Here is a 17,865-nt window from a genome sequence, read left to right on the forward strand (position 1 = left end):
ACGTCACAGACAGAGTCGTGGATGGAAATTGTATCGTTGGATGTGCGTGAAAACGGAAAATATTTTTCAGGGGGAACGTTTTGGGAATGAAAGCGATGGTGACTCACTTGCAGGGTTGTTGGTGCTGTCACAGATTTTGAGGGACTTGAAGATCAATATTGTTATTTAATATTTTTAGATAACGGTTAGAAGAAATTCATTTTTTTTTTTTTTTAAATGGTACGTTAGATTTGAAAGTTTAGCGTAGGAATGCGACTTTTATCAATTTTACTAAGCGACTTTTTAATACGAACATTTTATTCCGCTTAAATGGCAACCAAACGACATCTGAAGATCATGTGCGATTTGGAGCCATTTTTTATACAAGTCCACACGAACGAATAATTTAGGATATAAATTAATTCAAAATCAAAAGACAATTAATAATATTCCTTTTCTCTGAAGGAACTACTAAAATATTTTTTATGTTAAACAAGCTCGCAAACGTGTACATCGTTTCATCTAACATTTTGTATCAGCTGAAAAGAAGATAATGTACACACAACGCTGTTTGTTAAAAAAACAAGAAGAAATTTACGATCGTGTTCTGTTATACTTTTTAACGAATTTTTAACGATTTATCGTTTATACTTCAATGGCAGAAAAGAAAACAACTCTCCACTTGAGGAGGTACTGCATTTATCAGGCAGTATTATCAGTGTTTGTTTTAACGCTTGCGAGTAGGAGAAAAAAAAAAAAAAAGAATAAGTAAAAGTTGATGTTCGTTTAATTTCGAGTGCGCTGTATCGAAAGTTATTACGATCACGTAACACGTCGATATTCTATATTCTAAACATTCTGAAATCATAAATTGTTTTGGCATTCTATCGGGACTGCGAATTTTTCGATCGAACGAATTTTGTAACACGTGTAATTTTTCACAGACGTTCGTCGAAAGAGGGAGAGGGAGAGAGTGAGAGAGGGAAAGGGAGAGAAAGAGAAAGGATTATAAATCGAAGGAAATATATCACTGTGAAAGATGGAAGATGGCGTTGAATGCTTCGAGATTAAAAATTCCAGCCAATAACTCGCTCTCGTTTGTTAACTAACTTGCTACGATATACGGGAAATCCACGGGAAAATGTTATTTTATGGGAAGCGACGATGTTGATGGGAGCGTAGCTTGTACGTGTAAATCTCAAGGGTTATAGCAATATAACAGTGATATATACATATATATGTATACATATAATATATTTGCGTGTAAATAAATCAATTTAAGGCACAGACTCTTACAACTTTGTCTTGCTAGTCGCATTAATCATAGATTTCATTGTTATACTTGGTCCAAATAATGTTTAACATCCTACTGTGAAGTAAAACGGTAAGATTGTAAATGCTAACTTAAGTACATGTCTATCAAGATCTGTTCATCGATCGCTTGGACAATATACATACATATATTGTTCAAGAGTAAACTGACATTTTTTTGATAATAGAACGGCATCGCATTGGTTCATAGGTAATATATGTATTAGTGGAATTTGAAAAGAATTGTGCGCTCGCATACGAAAAATTACCAATGAAACAAAAGTAATAGAAACTGAAAAACAATAACAGTTTGGAACTCGGTATTTTTATTCTTTTTCTTTTATTATTGTTATTCTTTTTTTAACAGCTCTACGTTCATTTTATATTCCTGTTAACATTGGAGTGAAAGTAGTAGGAGATAGGTCAACATAAATTAAAGTTAGTATTCCTTACCTTCTCTATCCTTGTTTCACAATGGACAGTCCTTGTCTAATACCTCCATTGTCGTTCTATATTCCTGTTAACGTTCGGCAAAGTAGCAGGAGTGACCTGAACATAAAATAGAGTTAGTAATCTCTAATAGTCTCTATCCTTGTTTTACAATCGGCGGTCCTTGTCTAATACCTCCAATGTGGTTCTATATTCCTGTTAACGTTCGGCAAAGTAGCAGGAGTAAGCTGAACATAAAACAGAGTTAGTAAACTGTAATTATTTCTATCCTTGTTTCACAATGGACGGTCCTTGTCTAATACCTCCATTGTCGTTCTATATTCCTGTTAACGTTCGGCAAAGTAGCAGGAGTGACCTGAACATAAAATAGAGTTAGTAATCTCTAATAGTCTCTATCCTTGTTTCACAATGGACGGTCCTTGTCTAATACCTCCATTGTCGTTCTATATTCCTGTTAACGTTCGGCAAAGTAGCAGGAGTAACCTGAACATAAAATAGAGTTAGTAATCTCTAATAGTCTCTATCCTTGTTTTACAATCGCCGGTCCTTGTCTAATACCTCCAATGTGGTTCTATATTCCTGTTAACGTTCGGCAAAGTAGCAGGAGTAAGCTGAACATAAAACAGAGTTAGTAAACTGTAATTGTCTCTATCCTTGTTTTACAATCGACGGTCCTTGTCTAATACCTCCATAGTCGTTCTATATTCCTGTTAACATTCGGCAAAGTAGCAGGAGTAACCTGAACATAAAACAGAGTTAGTAATCTGAATTTTGTCTGTTCTCTCTCCACAATTGGAGTTCTTTGTTTAATAAGGAACCCTCTATAATAATTTTATATTCCTGTTACTAGCCGGGGAAATTTAAAAGGGATTCAGAGTTTAGTTGCTATTTTCTATGATTCTTTTCTTGTTTTAAATGAATTATGGGAACATAGAAGAAAATGTTGAATCTAAAAGAACCAAAGGATATAATCTATTATACATTAACTTTATAAAATGATGTCTATACGTATGTATGTATGTGTATGTCCGAGATATATGGCAATTTGCATAATTGTTGCAGAAAATCTTCTTTGGAAATTCTATTCTATTGAAATTGTTGCAGAAATGATCTACAGAAAGCCGGTGCAGAGCGGGTTCTTAGGCACGGAAGATCGTCTGAAACGGAAAAAAGCATTGACGTTCAGAAGAGAGGCAGGTTTTTCGATGGATTTTTGTATTTTCAACGCATATATTTAGAACGCATACATACTTGTACGTGTCAGAGTGTTTTGCAAGCCAGTGCAACTGCTGGCAAGTTTAAACTAGGCTTCTGCTTCCGGTATGGCGACGAAAATAAGTAGAAGATCTTTGTATAATTACACATATCGAAGAATTCACCGTTTATTTTAGTTTCTACTTTCTTTCGAACCTTGCCAGTCAGTGGGTATGTGGCACATTAATTATAGGCATATTAAAATATAGAAATAGAGAATTTTCTTTCCGGAAAATGAAATTCTTAATAGTGTACATCGTTGATACATTTCTTCTTTTTATTCGAGTACGCTACACATTATATCGTTCTTCTAAAAAGTTTTCGTCTTCTTCACCTTCTGAAGAAACGCGAAAGCGAGCGGTGGTAAGACCAACTAATGTTACTTAAACTGCTTGTGATGCTGTAGATGATAATCTGATTGTAAAATAGCAACAATACAGAACAGTGAGAAATGAAATAAATAACATTGTATTAATGTTTTGATTATGTTTGGTATAAGGTTAGAATGAAGAAATAAGAAAGAAAATTTGAAAAAAAAGAAGTGAGATCGGAATCGTGAAATTAAGGAAGTTCCCTTAATGGATAATTCTATATCTACATACCATTACAAGTCTCACCCGTCGTTCCACTTTTTTGGCAATTTAACGGAGAGGCCAGATTTCCGGCAGAAGAACAGTAGAGTCGTTCAGTTTCCGTTCCCCATTTTATGTAGAAGGTACCGAATGATTCGAGGAAATCCACCCTTGTAATTAGAGCGTTCACCGTTTGGTTTAACGCGTTCGGTTCTTTGGCAGGCAGCCATATTAAATTGATCTTGTATCGACTTTGACACGGCCGGTTAGAAACAGTTTTTCACCGCAATCCATCACTGTCTCCGCGATAATAAATGGGACCGAAATGGGACCGAAATGGGACCGAAATGGGAGCGAAGCGGAATAATAGCGATCAACAGCAAAACAAATTTATACGGAGAGTTCGTTTCAAAATGATGACTCCATTTTTTCGGGAAACTTTCTCGCTCTGTTACTTGAGACACAATATCGATGGAAACATTTAAAATGGTATTTAGTAAGATATGAAGTAATATTAGAGAAAATAAGAAGAGCGTTAGGAAGCTCAGCAGCGATGAATTCCCTGGCTCATCGTTAGGCAATCATCGTTTCTTGTCCGAGCGTTGAAATCACCGTAAACCGCGCGTTACCGCCGATTTAGATCAACCGTTTTCTCATTACCGAAAACAAAACGGATGAATTGCCTGAAATCACGCAATAATATATGTTGCAAACCTATTGCAAAGCTAATTAATATTCGCCGATACATTTCAGAAATGTATGCGGCTAATTAAAATTCTTCAATGCCGAATAATTTGGAGAATTTACATTTTTATTAATTCTTCATTTGAATTAATTCTCTTCCTTTCTTTCTATTTTTGCATGTTTCATTTTCTTAGCCTATATTCTTGCTGCGTATTACTTACTATACTAATACAATTACTGCTGTATATAGAATTTTTTTAATATATTATAATTTTTTAAATAGATATTTTCTATTTGGAAATAAGAGAGAGGAAGAAATGAAAAAAATGATTACTACTCTATTACTGTTGTATGCAAACTAATTGCATTTATTCACTGATAATTGCCATTTATCTCTCGGTAATATCCACTGAAATTTTCTGTTCAGATTGTTTTCTCACGAAATATCGAGTCGTAACATCCTTGACTGGCCAACTGCCACTGGCATTTGCAGAGGCAAATGGGCAGGTGAGAAAACAATGGATCGTTCGATGGGAACAGTTAGTGTAGCGGATTATCGTGTAGCAATACATTAACGCGTTGCTCGCTTAACTGTTCGCCTCGGACGACACTTTCTTCCTTTCGACTCGCGTCTTCCTCCTTTAACAATTACCTTACCAACGATATTAAGTTTCCGTCTAATCACCAAATTAATATCTCTATCCTACGATTCCGAATGTCGTCGCGAAACTCCACTTTCGAGGGCAGTGGCGCGATCCGCGAGAACGGTGTTACCGGTTAAACGGGAGACTCGTGGGAACGCGAATAGGAAGGACGACAAGAAGAAGATGGTGAACAGCAAGGACACGAAGAGCGTGACTTACCAGCGAAAGAAGGGATATCCGAGTCCCCACTATTAAATGGCTCGACTCCGACGCGGAAAGGGGAAGAAGCTACATTCGGGGCGGTAGAACACCATCCAGCCTCAGTGCAATTTCGACACTCGTCTAACCCAGCCAACAGTTGTTATCAGGAAAGGACTGCTGTCTCGTTCGAGAGGGATGAACCGAACTCCTCCCGTGGAGGATATCGAACAAGTTAGAGAGACTCCTATTGTCAGGATATCGTAGAAGATGTTCCGCGGCAGACCTTCACTGGAGAACGTAGAGAAGAACCATTGGAAGTCCATGGTGAGTCTTTTACGAGGGACAAGGATTAGAGGTCCTTTAGAGAAGACGATAATATATAGATAAAGATATTAAAGAAGAAAAACAACTGCTTAGAGAAACTATTACGGCTATTACACGATATATTATAATACGAATATATCGTGTGACATGAGATAGTTGAAGGAAACCGAGGGGATTTCAGTCGGCGAAAAGTAAACGCGTTGGTGGAAGAAGAGGACGAAAAAGGTGGAAAAAGTCCGAGTGAAAGCGGACAAGACCGCCGAGTCGCGATGCAAAAAGGGTGGATCTAAACGAGGCTTACGTTACCAACTTGACATTACCAATTATTCTTACATACTTGGGCCTCGAATTTTTTCCAACGTGGAAGGATCGTAGAAGACAAAGAAAACGTGAAGCTGTTTTTAAAGGTAACCTTATTAGAGGAGCTTATAAGGAGCCACTCGACTCTCTGCAATCTTCTTTCGCTATCATTAAGAAACTGCTTGAAACTAATAATATTTAAGATAATTCTCGAATTTTTAACAATTATTAGAGCGGAAATATAAATGAAATGCCTGAGAATTGACGGATTGTTGTAAACCTTGATCATGGACCGAGTTTCTTTGATTTAGAAACGGAAGTCCAGCGGACGATGCCGATCGTAAAACGGTGGGCCGTATAAATCGACACAACACCGTGTCGAAACGAGTCCAGTCCAGCCGCGGAGCATTCCCTGGACCGTGTGGAAGAGGAAACGACTCGAAGTAGGTGAGTAGTATGGACTACTGTTGTCTTGAAACTATCGCCGGTCTGGGATATTTTTATGAAAGTTTACAATTTCTCTCGACCTGCAAATCAATTCTCTTCGTACCAAAATCAAAAAACAATAAATAAACTATAGATTAGAGCAATTCCTCTAAACAGATTTGCCATTATGCCTATTACGATAATCGGCATGTTAACGGCGATGTTTACAAACATCTCCCTTTTTTCATCGACACGCCCATGCAATTAATACCCAATTATAATAGAATAATTAACCTGCACTTTCGCGAACACTGGAACCGGCTGCCTACCGAACGAACAGCTTTACCAGTTAGACCAATTTCATTTCATTTCATTGTTCCATCGGTTACTTAAGTAATTTCAATAATTTCGATGCTTGAAACGAAGAAAAGAAGATTAGAAGATAAGAATCTTTTCCCATTCAAGTGAATTCACTTTTCTGTTGAATTTCGTTTGTTCTTCTTAGCTTCTTCTCGCACGCGTCTTCTTCGCACATTCCTTCTGTTTGTCAATTATCGCCGAGGAGGCCAATTAGTATCGTTCCAAGGAGCTGGTGTCACTTTTTCCTTTCCTTCTTCAGATGGCGTTGTTCCACGTTTCCTTGAAACTTTCGTTCTCATCCCGAACGGTCATCCAACGTCTCGCTCCTTTTACCATTCACTAGGGAAAGTAATCATTTACAAATAATTTCCTATTCTACCGTTCAACGAATATCCCATTAAACGTCGCATAATCCGTTTTTCCTGGGAGATCGCGTATATTGGATCGCGCGTTCGGCATGCAAAACAGCTATTTATTTACAAGATCGGCTAGACGACTCGCCTTAGAGGGTTTTCAATCGATAACGGTGCACGTCGCGGAACCGCTCCCGATATTAATTTATTACGCGCCGCTAACGTAACCCAAGAACGCCACCTTTAATCGTTGAATCGTTCCCAAACGCAAACCTACTATCTATGCACCAGCCAGATGGGAAACGTATGGTATCTATGGCCGTAACAAGTGCCGCTATGTCCCACATCGGACTGGCTACGATTTCTCGGACGGTAGCCACAATTTCCCTCCCTTTTTTAACTTTACAGATTAGATCGTTTATCAAAAATCCATATCGTATATCGTGCTCGACGTTCAACGTTTCTAGTAATTAGCCGAACAACGGGACAGAGTTACACTTAATATCATACTTCTTTGTTCAGCTTGAATCCCGGTATCTATTATACACGATCTTTCAACCTCACTTCCTATCTCAGAGCGTCTTTAACAACTTGCCTTCTAATTTCCAGCGGTAGCCTTATTTTTTCGTATTTCGTCGCTCCGCGACAAAAGGAAGTAATTATATATTGTCGGATATTGTCGACCTGGGGAGCCGCACCGGAAACGGCTGTCCACCTCGTTCACGTTGTCACCTGTGTCGCGCGTGCACCTCGTTTCGTTTCGATTCAATCGTTCCACGCACCGGTTTGTCGTCCTTTGTAATTCAACCAGGAAAATTTACAGCATTTACGAAACTCGACGAACCAGTTTTAAAATAACAGAACAAATTTTAATCGATCTGCCACTCGATCGTTGCTGGTCGTTGAATTCTTTCCCACTTGTCCTTCGACTTGCCTTTAATATATCTTATCAGAAAAATTCTCATTTTTTCCCATATTTATCTTATTCGTCCAAGCTCAGCTTCCCGGTCACAGGCCATTTTTTAATAAAATTATCCTTATCGATTCGTTTTCCGCGCCGTTTCCGTGTTACGTTTTCTCATGGCAACTTCCGGGAATCGAGAGAAATGCGTTCCCTCCGATGGTTTTCTTTTCGACCTTTATTTCTAAATACCATACCGGCAATATCCCTCAACGCATCCTCCTCTTGTCGCGTTACATCACCCAACGGCGACTCCAATCGAGCGTGGACACCTTTCCAAGATTCACCACCCAATTCCCAAGTGGAGGTGGTCGACCAAGGTAGTCGAGGACGAGCAGCACACGCTTTTAGCATACGCTTCGGCCTGGCGCGCGCCGCGCGGAAGGTTATTCAACCCAAGAGCAGATCTCGTTCGTTCGTAGGCTACGCGGAGTATAACGGGTTCCCGATGACTCGTCCATGAAGGAGGCGCCTCTCCGCCTTGCCGTCCGCGTGTGCACGCGGCGCCCACCGCCACTTCTCTTGAAGACTCCTCGAGCCGCGGGCTCAGTCAGCCGTGCACCATTGTCGAAAGATATAGTCCAGCTGGGTGACACTCGTGATCCCTCTGTTCCGCTCTCCGTCTATCCCGCGTCGGTTCAATCTCGCGTCCAGTTCTCTTTCTCTTCAGTGATAATCGGTTCTAATCAACTTTACTTTATTTATTTATTTATTTATTTATTTATTTTACCTTTATTTGTTTATTTGTTGCGGCTGTGATTGTTAAATGCGGCTTCGCGGTGAATTTTAGGATCCAGGTAAGATCAAGGGCTTGGCCGAGGGGTTTAAAGGGGTGCTGATCGATTTTTATCCTTAAATGATCATTTAAATTCTCCTTTTGGAAAGGGCAGATGTTAATGGTTATAGTAGAGAATGAAGAAATTCAATTTTCTCACCTTTCTTTGGTGAGAACTTTTTTAAATTCCATTTCTGTGTTCGGTTTCCAAGGATTTATAGTGTGTGTGTGCGCGCGCGCGTTGAAAGTAGCACGAGACGTCCAAATAGAATACCAACATTAGATTGTTACCCAAACGAGCCAGAAAATTCAGCAACTCCCTCGACCTGGAAACGGAAACGGTCCATCCGAAGTGATGAGATACCGTGACGGATGTCGTCGGAACGGCATCGCGATTTAAAGTGTCCCGTCGTAACGGTACAGGTGTACACGTCCATTGTAATCGAGCGACGATACGGCGTCTACTGACACGCTGGCTACCGACGAGGATGCACCTAACGCGCCTCGTGCACATGCAAATGCCGCCTAACAAGACTGATAGAGCCGCGGTGTACCGTTACCGGACACAAATATCAATGAAAAATGAACAAGAATGAACGACACAGAACGAAGAGAAAAAATTCACGATATTCTTTCATTCTGATGATGTCTCTACATTCTTCACGGTCCGATTTCCGATTTTTATAATATTCTTTAATCAATTAATGACCACCGCCTTATCAATGATGGACATAAAATTTCGCAAAAATACGATACGAATAGTATAATAGTTTTCTAGAAACGGCCATTTTACATTTTAACACGCTCGGACACGGCTCGATGTGGTGTCTGCTTCCGCAAAGTTACCCATTCCCATGCGATTGGCATCGCAATGCGAACGATCGAGACCTTCATATACGTAAATCGGCCGGCCATCAGGCATTCTCACCGCGTTGCACTTGAAAACGATTCGACACCTTTAAGAGGGTCGAGGCCAGTTTGTTTTGTTCACGAGAAACAAATGCGATTCTATGCGATAGGATTCAACTCTTTTTTCAAGAATACATAACTTCTAGTTAATTATTTTTTCCTATTGAAAATTCCGAAGAGTAATTTTCGAAGAGTAGAATTTTCCTTTTTACAAATAGTATCGCAACTGATTGAAACGTCGATCATTTTTTGTTGCAGTGCGAAAATGCGGATGAAATTACTGAAGGTCGTGGTGGTCCTGCTGCTGTCAGGATCGGGCAAAGCCAGGCCGCAGAGAAGCGGTAAGCGAGGGAACGTGTTATCGAGGAAGCGCGAACGGTATCGTTGAAACGCTGTCGGGTGTAAAAATGAAAAGGAAAGGACGCGATCCTCTCCGCGATAATCGAACGGTTTGGTCGTCGTAAAACGCGGGGAGAACTCGCCTATTTACTCGGTTTCGAATCGATTCATGGAAACGTTGCCGGTTTCTCTGGAACTTTCAGAGGCTTTTATCAAGCCGAGCACCACGCAATTACCAACGTGATTCGCTTTCCATATTAGTGGGCAACCACATGGCTCGTTTCTTTAGTTGGTCTCGTTTCAACAAAAATTTAATCATGCGTAATGGTGGTTGGCGGCGATATGTGCTCAACTTGGGCTAGTGTCGCACACCATCATTTCATTTAGATTTTGTAAATATTCTATTGTTACGACGTTCTTCCATTTATTGTCAGTTAATTAGTCGCGACAGCGTTTTCTCGATGCAAAATAATAGTTCAATATTAATACTGACACGAAAAAGTAAATGAAACTGTTATTGCTCTATCGTGTATATTAATAAATATGTAATAACATGTAACATCGTTAGTTTCGATTTCATTCCCTATTATAACTGTGAATTTACTGTTAATTTTTCAGAAGGGTCGTCTCAAGCTCTGCCATCGCAAGCGAGTCCTGCGGAATGGAGAACGCTGGGCGTGCCGCAGCCCGTTCGAGAAGATAGCAGGTACACGCGGAATTCCGGAAGTAGCACTATTCTGTACGCTAACTCTTTTCGCGGTAACATCGATCCCTTTCACGAACGTCACGGCCAGGTAAACGTCGACAAGACGGTAGCCCAAAGATCGAACGATCTTAAATACTCGTCAAAGATTCCGCTAAAAAACTCAGGGAACCAACTCAAACTGATCTCAAACAGCTTCCGCGGACAATCGACGAAACTGCAGAATAGTAACAATAGAAACGTACTCCGTCGCCATTCTACCGTTCAAACGTCCAAAGGTGCCATTTTTGGCAGTATTCGTAGAAATTCCACGAGTCCCTCGTTGAAAAAATCGGGTCAAAGTTTAAACGTAGGTTACGCTCCTGTTTCGCTTCTGGGTTCGACTGTTTCGTACCCGAAGGGCAGTGGTCCTCGAAAAGATTCCGTGCGCGGAAGGCCGAATGCCGCGAGCACCTTGGGCCAGAATTCGGTGTTCTCAGGTGAGAAGGAAGGATCTTGGTCGACGATTCCGTTCGATCACGTAGCGGCCATCAAGAAGGTCACCAACACGCTCTCTTACGTCCCGCAATTCCCTGCGGAAACGAAGAATCCTTCATCGAGCCATCTGAATCGTAATTGGAACTCGAACCACTCGACGAAAATCCGTCGTCCTTCGGGTCATCATCAGAAAAAGAACCAGAACAAGGTACATTCGAATAAGAATCATGCGAATAAGAGCAACTCGTCGGAGCCGGATACGAACTTGAAGAACTGGCCGAACGGGGCCATTCAGAACGCTGACGACTTTCATAATTACGATAAGTATACGTCGATAGGGGATGATTTGATGCCGGACGAGGCAGCGCAGAAGCCAGTTCCATTGAAAAATTCGACTCTTCACTACCAGGTGCCTATTTCGAGTCCCAGTCTTCAGGAAATAGTGCACTGGTTAAAAATTCCCGCTTTTATGACGAATACCAGTCACGCGGTAGAGAGCGAGCAGATCGACGGTCCAATTAGCGTAACTTTCGATCCAATTTATCAGAATCTCGAACCGAATAAGCCCTCCGAACCGAGTAATCAACAAAACCTGAAGCCTGGCTTCGTCTATCCCCTTCATTCTCCTAGTTATCACACAGAGAATTGGTTAGAAACCGTTTTACTGAGGAACAAGACGCATGGACCCCTCGTTTACAACCCTCAGACACAAGTTGCCCAGAACACTGTCGTACATTTAATAAACACGGACCCCGGGAAGCCAAATAGGACGATCGTTGCGTCAAAAGTGCCACCACCGTATGTTAATCCAACTGCTACCGGTCCTCCTCTTGGATCCTCTTCGAGACCTGGCTCGAAGCCAGGTCCAAATGTCCATATAGGCTTCACTTCGTACCAAGAGAAGAACAAGGTCCCCGTGCAACAGAAGCCCCAACCCCCTCTGGTCACTTACGATCGGAATTGCCCGACTATTTTAATAAACTCTTACACTCGGATCAATAATACCATCCAGAGCAAAGAAGGTTGCACAGACTTGAGCATAGTCATCAACTCTCACGTGTTCAATACCAATGTGTACAAATCCACCCCCTCCCCTTTAACCGGTGACGCTGGAAGTGAACAACAGGCTTCCGAACAAGTCAATAAATACAACCATGTTCCTATCTACCAAACAAGCTCTTCGGAATACTCTCAGTCAGCACAGACTGGTTACTACGGTCCACAGAAAAATCCACAGAGCCAAGTTCTTCAGCAGAATGACGTTTCAAGCGTCCAAGTGATCCAAGACACCGAGATCAACATTTCACCCGAGTCTAGTTTCGCGACAGACGAGGAGGGTAATTTAGCAAACAGCGATGCATCGGCAGTCGTTGCCCCAGGCGTTGGTAGCCAAGCGAACGATGCTTCGTTGGTTCGACCAGCTGTAGCGTCAGCTGCCTCGAGTACAGTTTCTTCGGGAACCTCGCCTGCTCCTCCAGCCGGTTTAATACCAAGTTCCGCGAAACCAACTCGTCCAACCGAGGACGACGACGACGACGACGACGACGACGACGACGACGACGACTATGATTTGTCACCCACTGACACTATGATGGACTCCATAACTTCCGTCTTTACGTATTTCACGTTTGTCAAACCGCTGCATTACGGTTTCTTCAGCTTGGCGACCACCCCTTTTACCGCCCTCGCGGCTGGACTGCTCGGTATAGTTACTTTCCTCTTTCCATGGTTGTTCCCTAGTTCCCTTGGCTTCAGCAGGTCCAATAACAGCGACGAGAGCTTCTGGTCTAATCTCGAAGGGGTCGTGAGGCAGGCTATGGATAAGTACGGCAAAGTAAACGAATGGAAGAGCAAAAGGAAGAAGGGGAAGAGATGAAGTGCCGTGGGTTCATTCAACTTCGTTTTTTCTCGTTTCTTTCCGATGATTTGCCGGTTATAATTTGCAGCAGCAGTTGCCTGCCGCTGGTCTAGGAGTTCATGGGTTGTTGACACAACTGAAGAACTGGTAATACCATTCAGATGAAATCATACGGGTGTTAGCAACAGAAATGTGTCGCATAGAGGCTGGTTCGAGTATAATATTCCTTAAATCAAACTGTACATATATCGATATTCGTCGTACAGTTAATGGAACATTCTTATGGTAGACAATTTTAGACGCTTTAATAGTTTTGGATGACCAACAAGATGATCCTGTTCTGTTTATTTTCTTTGTGAATCGTCTGAAGGGTAACGGATCTAGATTAGTACTTAGATCTAGTACTTTCAATAAGTAAGTATAAACGAGTATCCTTAATGACACACGTACACACACACACACACACACACCATTCGAACAGTATTACACAGATGTGTACTCACGCTATGCTTTTAGTGCTAACGGCTTAATCGAACTAATTATTCCATAAAATTTAGGGCATTTCTAGTATTTGTGCCAGTGAATTGTAATTGAAATAAACCATTCGAACGAATAAATTTGCATTTTTCTTCACTCTTATCATTCTTATTTATTACCGACATCCTGGAACAATGTAATCCCTCCTATCCGGAATAAATCATTCTAAATGAGTACAGCGGTTGTGAAAAGAAAGGAATAGAATTTTTGCCAATAAAAAAATTAACAAGTCATCTTGTCTAAAACTTGACAGGTAGACAAAGGTAAGGAACTAAGCCATGAATTGATCGTTCCGGTCAAACTCATCGAACGTGTTACCAACCTATATATTATTCAATTAACGTAATTGAACATTGACTTAACCAAACGATTTTTTTTTCAGTGTTCAACCGAACGAGACGCAGCGCCATGTGAAAAACTTTCAATACATGGACCAGTCTTTAAGAACGCTGGCCACTCAGCTGTTAAACGTGACCAATCACGAAGCGCCGCCCAAGATCCTCGACAACGTGATCAAGAAACCGAATGGCAGCCAGAAACTGATAGAGAAGAACGAGGTCGCCCCGATAAAAGAGATAAATGTAAACAATGGCCAACCTTCCAGCGTTGGATTTGGAAGGCCGGTCAATTCCAAGTTCGGCTACTTCGAGACCAGTCATCCAGGTCAAGCAATGGCCATCACGGAAGAGGAACTCGAGAGGGAAATGAGTTCGACCCGTCTGATGACCGCTTATAAAAATCAGGCAACGACCACTGGTGGGATATCCACGTGGATCCTTTTGAATCCACCGGCCACTACTGTGAAGACGATAGAGGCGGAGAAAAAGGCTAAGATCCCCTCTGAAACGGAAGTGAAGATAACGGTGAGGCCAACGACCTCGATGGAACGAACGGAGACCACTGAAAGGGTGATCGAGAAGGCTACGATGCCTGTTTCCACGACAACAATCGCGGAGGAGCCCTCGACTACTAACAAGTCTGTCACGGCGACCACGAAGAAGACAACCGAACCGAAACAAGAAAAGACTCCAGTCACAGAGAAGATGGAATCCGTTCCGACTACTACCGCGAAGGTTCCACAGACTACCATGGCATTTATTTCTGACAGTAAGGAAACCACCATCACGACGAAGAAGGTACAGGTGGTAAGAACAACGCCAAAGCCTAAAATAGTTACCACCAGGACTACGGTGTTGTCCTCGAAACCTTCCGGTTCCAAGACGCCCAAGCCTAATCAGCAGAATAGACCTAAACCTCCAATGAGAAGGACCACTGTCAAGCCAGATATCGCGAAGAACGAGAGTATTTCGACTGGCAAGGTGGAGAAGGTTACCTTCAGACCAGTGCAGATGATCACGATACCGAAGAATAAAGTGGAAAGCACTGAGAAGCCAATGTTTGTAACCAAGATCAAAGCGTCGATCCTAACGGAGACTCAAAGGACCACCACGCAGCCTTCTATCCCAACCACGATTAGCTTCGAGGTTACCACCACCCCCAAGCCATCTGCTACCAGCATTGATCTTGTAGCGGTCCCTGCGGCAAAGCCGAAACCGATTGGCACCAAAGTGAGCAATATACTGAAGGTGCAACTGAAGAGACCTTTGAACGAAGCGACGAGAATCGAAATAGAGCCCATCAAGGTAAACGCTCCTGTGCTGAAAATCGAAAAAGTCGAGAATGAGGAGAACGAGGCGAAAAACGAAGACGCCGCGAAAGAGACGGAGAGTCTGGATAACACTAGGATAGACTCGACGAAGTTCGACTTCAATCCCGAGTTGACCAAGATCAACGTGGACACTGACGTCTCTTCCCCGTCTTCGACTACCAGCACCACACCCTCCGCAACGTCCACTTCGACCACCAAGAGGCCGAGAAATAACTCGAAGAGAAAGAAGAACAAGGTTAGAAGAAGGAAACTTACTACTTCCACGACCACGACCACGACCACGACGATTTCGCCTTTAGCGGTTAGCTCCACGGAGAACGAGTCGGTAACCGAGGAAACGATCGTTGAGAACGGAATACAAGAGTCGAAGATAATCCCCGAGACCAAGCTAGCCGGTAACGGAACGAAGACGAAAAAGAAACCAGCTGCAACTCCTATCAGCATGCAGATTTACAATTACCTTAGTCGAGAGGTGATGCCAAGCTTCGGTGTGATGTCTCTGGTAGGGCTGGGGCTTGGTCTGGCTTCCTACTTCCTCTATCCGTTTGGAGGGACTGTGACCAGAAGGAACTATGAGGTCGAGCCTAAATACAAGTACAATTTCGACGAATATGGAGGTCACTACGGGCAGAACGAGGAAGAGGTTCTGTCTAAGGTTCTTCAAGGTATGACGTCCGATGAAATCAAGTACCCTGGTCCAAAAGGCTATGACAACAATTACTACAAATATCAGCACTACGACGTCGGTTACGATCCTCGGATAACGAAGAAAAGCGATCAAAGGTACTCTTCGTCTTCTCCGATGTATCGTCCGGAGAACACAGCCTCTGTCCTCAAGTATAAAAATACTGACTACCGTTACTCTGACACGCCAAGTACTCCAAATTACTATGACAAACGCTCGGAATACGTGGTTGGCTCGGTTGTTCCTGGCTCGGTTAATCGACAATTCGTCGTTGGGAGCGTTCCAAAGGATTATCCATCTTACGACGAGAAGATCCCATCTCTGTCGACCACGGGAAAATTGCCGAACGGTTACGAGCCAACGGAAAGTGTCCAGGTGCAGTTCGATCGTGACGCAAATCAAAACTTTGATTACCCAGTGGGGTCCGTTTCAAAATACGGTCAGACGCAGACAGCTAGACCCGAGGAGACGTACGAGGAAGTAGAAATTACACCCACTGCTGTTGCCGTGGAGCACGGACCCCGATCTCTGAGGAACAAGAGGTCCCTCTTGGACCCACCTCTCCGGCTTCTAACGAAAATCTACCGTTCTAGACGAAAGAGGGACTCCGTCATTCAAATAATACCCACGAAGAGAGAACTGGAGGGAGAACAGAAGGAAGAGGATTTGAGTAACGAAATTGTCGACATCATCGACTCAACGCTGCCCGAGGAGGACTACGCTAACGCCAAAAAGAGGAAGAACAAGTTCACCGAGGAAGACTTCGTGAATCAACGAAGAAAGGAGAAAGAGAAAGAGAAAACTCGTCTGAACGGAGGCACTGCGACGAGTCAGGACCCGGAGACGAGTACAGCCATCAGTACGGATCCTTCGGTAGTTTCTTCAACAACGAAGACCGCTACTGACGCTACAACGACGACGTCCATAGAAATGGACACTGAGGAAACCACGGCTACCACCTCGAAAACGATCGAGTGGACCGCAGATCCAACCACGCAGAAGCCAACCGAGTCGAGCGGTTACAATTTCTTCAACATCGTGAAGAAGATCGCTGAGATTAAGGTGCGGCTCGGGCTGACGATCCTCAAACACGCCAGCGAAGGCTTCGCCAGATACCTCGGCCACGTGCAGAAGAGGATCAACGGGGAGGAGTGAAAAGGCGCATTCGAGCTCTCTTTTAAATACAACGGACTCGAGTGACTAAGTCTTAGCGTATGCCTTCTCTTTGAGCGTGTCAAAACAACGTTTCGAAACCGAAAATCTGTTCTGTCCTGATCGTTTCTGAGAGTTCCGTTTCGAGGGTGTTTTTGGGTGCCTTTCTGGGAATATATGTTGTGCTGGATACTGAAATATTTTCTTGTTTCTTCTTTTCGGAAGAATGGATATGCTTGTTTTAAAAAGAGTAGTTTTGGTCATTTAAGAAAATGATGTGTGAATTTTATTTCTTTTTTTTCTTCTCTTTTGGGGGAAGAAGAATGTTGCAGTGATACACTATTTATAAAAACAATTGGCATCTCACACCCTTCCAAGTGTAAAAAGAAGAAACAGGTGAGGATATTTTGAATCTTAACGTCGGAAAACTCACCCTCTATTAGTATAATACTTTGACGATTGCAAACTATTCTTGTTACACGTTTTAACCGTATAAATCTTCGTAATTTCAATTATTACAGTTAACAACAGTTTGATTGTATCTATTTATATTAATTGTTATTTATTTAAGCATTATTAAATTGTTAACGCTAATTGGGACTAAAAAGAGGAGAGAAGGACCTCTCAAGGATAAGCTTTAAAAGTAAATTTAAGGAATAGGATTTCTCGCGTGGAATGCACTTTCTATACAGAAAAAGGTCAGATGCATTCTGAGAAAGATTTTTCAGAACCACGGAAACGCAGGTTTTGAAAAACGTCCAGCGAAAAATTCTATTTTTTTATTCTCCAAGTGACTCTTTCGCTTTTCGACCATATCTTTCGTAGATACTTGTATCTGTTTTATTAAGTATTTAAACGAACGGCGAAACGTAAAATATGTTATAAATAAACGTATAAATAAATAAATAAATAAATAATAAATAAGATGCATGTCTACGTAAT

General features: G+C 42.2%; 1 protein-coding gene across 1 annotated transcript; it reads left to right on the forward strand.

Moving 5' to 3' along the window:
- Window positions 1-9,765: 9,765 nt before the first annotated feature.
- On the forward strand, window positions 9,766-16,926 carry LOC143430702 (uncharacterized). Its single transcript, XM_076907083.1, has 3 exons — window positions 9,766-9,844; window positions 10,461-10,548; window positions 13,800-16,926. Exons 1-3 carry the CDS (start codon window positions 9,769-9,771, stop codon window positions 16,924-16,926), a joined length of 3,291 nt encoding a protein of 1,096 aa, XP_076763198.1. The 5' UTR covers window positions 9,766-9,768.
- The last annotated feature ends 939 nt before the right edge of the window (window positions 16,927-17,865 follow it).

The sequence above is a fragment of the Xylocopa sonorina genome, chromosome 15 (assembly GCF_050948175.1).
Source record: "Xylocopa sonorina isolate GNS202 chromosome 15, iyXylSono1_principal, whole genome shotgun sequence".
NCBI classification, from domain to species: domain Eukaryota; kingdom Metazoa; phylum Arthropoda; class Insecta; order Hymenoptera; family Apidae; genus Xylocopa; species Xylocopa sonorina.

Coding starts and splice junctions, on each gene's coding strand:
- LOC143430702 (XM_076907083.1), top strand. CDS start 9,769: ATGCGGATGAAATTACTGAAGGTCGTGGTGGTCCTGCTGCTGTCAGGA. Junction 9,845..10,460: donor AGCCAGGCCGCAGAGAAGCG/GTAAGCGAGGGA, acceptor TTAATTTTTCAG/AAGGGTCGTCTCAAGCTCTG. Junction 10,549..13,799: donor CCCGTTCGAGAAGATAGCAG/GTACACGCGGAA, acceptor TTTTTTTTTCAG/TGTTCAACCGAACGAGACGC.